At 29.6% G+C, this 3,801-nt stretch overlaps 1 protein-coding gene across 1 annotated transcript; it reads right to left on the reverse strand.

Annotated features, from left to right (window-relative positions):
• Window positions 1-1,647: 1,647 nt before the first annotated feature.
• HELRODRAFT_178091 (hypothetical protein) lies at window positions 1,648-2,544 on the reverse strand (the record flags this gene model as incomplete). The annotated part of the gene is made up of 3 exons (XM_009026237.1): window positions 1,648-1,868; window positions 2,060-2,195; window positions 2,341-2,544. The coding sequence occupies 3 exons, from the start codon at window positions 2,542-2,544 to the stop codon at window positions 1,648-1,650; spliced, it is 561 nt and encodes a 186-aa protein (XP_009024485.1).
• Window positions 2,545-3,801: the final 1,257 nt, after the last annotated feature.

Below are 3,801 nucleotides of genomic sequence, written 5' to 3' on the forward strand. Positions count from 1 at the left end.
ATTACGCCAACATTCGGTAGAATTTATAGAATATTGTAAAATATATATATATATATATATATATATATATATATATATATATATATATATATATATATATATATTTGACATTTTTTGACATTTTTTATTTCATCAAATCAAAACAAAGAAATCAAAGAAATGTATATATATATATATATATACATTTATATTATTATTATTAATTTATTATAACTATTATTGTAATTATAAGAAAAAATTGTTATCAAAAAAATTTAAAAAATAAAAAATTATTATATTGTGCCAAAAATACTTTATAAATAATTTATACATAAACAGCAAAACAATAAATTTTCATAAATAATATTAAAGTTCGGTCATCACTAACAATCGATAGAACTCGGATCAGTTTGGCAGATCAACTTCACAGAAGACACAGAGAAGCCAGGTGCAGAGGACATCATCCCACCCGAAGTCTCCAACTTGCATGCTCTCCACGCAGTAGTCGTTCCCATTAGCTGGAGAATTGGGTTCCCCGGAGCGCCAGGCAGTCACATCTCGCATAGCGTAAAATTTATCTGTTGTGTTTCAATTTCAATGATGTTTTCTTACTTACAATTGTTTGTACAGACTTTTGAGTATCTGACGAGCAAGTTGTGAGTTTTGACTTTTGAGTAAGCAAACTGGTCAAATTAAAACGGCTACAGATGGTGCCAATTGCTGCATGTAACCAGAATCCATTTTGCACCTATTCAAAACTACACACACGTTTTAACGTACACCTATTAACGTACGTTACAAAACCTAAGCAGGTTCTTACGCTGTTCAGGTTGACGCAAGAGAAACAATGTACATACTTTTTAAAGAGGTGGGACTGTCAGGCAGGAAGCGTACAGCAGGCCTGAAGAAAATTATTAGTAGCACAGAGCAGGCTTCGCATTGGTTGTGACTGGACAGGAATAAAAAGTAGCGTCTGCTAAATTAGCAAGCCATGGCTACAGTGACACGACTTTATATGGAAATAATATAATTTTATAAATAGCAGATCAACACCGCTGAAAAATCAACATCTTCGAGAAATGTTTTGAGTGATCAACAAACGTGGCCCGGTCTCCCGAGAATGTTAGGAGATTGTTCAGGGCCGAAACATTTGTTGACGAGGTTTCTTCCTCATGAGAACTTCTCAATAATTTGGCTCAACTAAGTTCTCACAGATTTATAGACCTAGTTTAATTTGTTCAATGAAAGCCAAGAAGAACAAATTAATGAAGCTGAAAATATCAGATACATCAAAATCAACAATTTAACTTAACTAAAACAATTCTTTCATAAAAATTATAAAATGAACTATAATAAGGGTGTTGATATAATAATAATTTACATTTAATCTCTGTATGCTTTAATAAAAAATAAAAATTTCAAATAAAATTTTCAAATAATTTATTCAAAACCCACTCGGGTAGGGGCTCCAAAGGAAAGGTGTCCTCGACCCGTTGAAGTAGGTGCGAATGCCAGATGTATAGAAAGCATAAAGTGAGGGGTCGTATGAGACTGCACACATCGCATAACCTAGCCTCGTGTATGTATATGTACAATAGTTTATAGGATTGTAAATGATTGTGATGATATTTATAATTTATTCGATGTAAGCTATTTTAATTTTTTCAGTTAAGAACAATCTAGCGAGAAAACTTCCTCAAACACACTTGGAATAGTAAATCTGACGTAGAGAATGGAGAGGTCATTTTCAGCTTCATCGTCGAGTGTGATGGGATGGGATGAGGAGAAGCTGTTGCACAGTGCTCTGCCGTCGTACCAGTTCAACTTCCTGTACTGCATCTTGTAACATTTGTGCTGCTCTATTAGGTAGTCAAATTTGACAGGACAATCTGTGCATATGTAAAAAATTTGTACTGTTTTTTGTTATTTAATTTTGTCATAAATTTATGCAAGTGTTTTTGGGAAATTAATTACAATAAATTTAATACTCATCAATCAATTTTAATTAGGATTTTTAGCATTTTGCATGAAGGCTGAAATTCCTAAAACAAATGGAAGCATTATAAGCAGAGCAGCTTACCGTGACTTACAAACGCAACGGAATCTGTGCTGTTCAAAACTGTCACATTCCAACCAAAACCTCTCTTGCAGAAACACGAGCAAGACCTCGACGAATGAACATAATTTATTCCTCTTGCTTCGAATCCAGTTGAAACCTGTCAAAATATGATTCTACTCTGAAAAGTTAAATCCAATTCAGACAACAAAAAAGAAAAAATAATTTAATATCTGTCTTCAAATTCAATTTAATTGTCAGGGACAGACAGATTGAGCTTGAAGGAAAATATTTTGTGAGCTTACTTGGCACTTCAAGACGCAATCCGATAAAGATTTTGCGTTAATGGTCAACTTATTTTCCGCATTTTCATCGAAGTAAACAAAAGTTTGTTTGTTCTTTTGTCGCAAATAGCTGACTGCTCTAACAAAATTTCTGCTCTTCACGTCTTGAGTCTGAACATTCGTGTGAGGAATTAGGATAACAACCCAGAACATAACACCTAACATTTTCTTCAAATGCGAATAATGAGCATAAATGTTCAACACTTAAACGAGTTTTGAGATATTATATAATTAGGACTCATGTATATATAAATATAAATAAATATATTATATATATATATACATAGATATATATAATTATATACATATATATATACATATATATATATATATATATATATATATATATATATATATATATGTAGAACATTTTTGGTTAATAAAGTATTACGAGTTTTTTCCTGTTTATTTTTGTATCTTTGAAGAAAATAAACAATATATATGTATGTATGTATTGTATATATATGGTTAAATAAGTAAGTGTGTATGTATGTATGAATACATGCAATGTGTCTGTATATTTTTGCAAAAGTTTGGTCATTTTATTTTTCTCATCGTATTATTTTTGACAATTTTTAGTTCTGCACTAAGGCACTATAACAAGTATCTTTCTGTTTACTTTTTGTGTCTTTGAAGAAATAAATGAATAAAAAATATATATATATATACAATCCTACAGTATTGTATAAATTTTATGAAATAATGTATAAAATATGCTCTATTTCCAAAATTATATATATATATATATATATATATACACATATAAAGAGAGAGAGAAAGAGAGTCCTTCTACTACTCCCACGACCTGGGTTCGAATCCTGCAGTTTCTGCAGGTTCATCCGGGTAGCCGACCCCGGCCAACTCAGCCGTCCATCCTTCCGAAGTCGGTAAAGTGATCAATTTGTTGAAAATAAAATTTTCCAAGTTTATCATGAATATTTAATGAAACGGTTGTTATCCGAATTCATCATGCAATTGAAAAGACAAATTTTAAATTGAATAATGCCAACAATTTGGTAGAATTTATACAATACTGTATGCATATGTATATATATACATATATATATATATATATATATATATATATATATATATATATATATATATATATATATATATATATATATATACAATATTCTATAAATTCTACCGAATGTTTGGCGTTAATATGTTTGTAGTTCGTTTTTTCAATTTTTTTCACTAAAGTTTTTGGGTGAACGTTTAGTTTATTAAAATTCAAAATAAGCTTATTTTCCAAATTCATGCTGCAAATAAGGCCATATTTCGATTCCGAATAAATCATCAAAAATACCCATATATATATATATATATATATATATATATATATATATATATATATATATATATATATATATATATATATATATATATATATGTATATGTGTGTGTGTATATATCTGT

The sequence above is a fragment of the Helobdella robusta genome (assembly GCF_000326865.2).
Source record: "Helobdella robusta unplaced genomic scaffold HELROscaffold_46, whole genome shotgun sequence".
NCBI lineage: Eukaryota > Metazoa > Annelida > Clitellata > Rhynchobdellida > Glossiphoniidae > Helobdella > Helobdella robusta.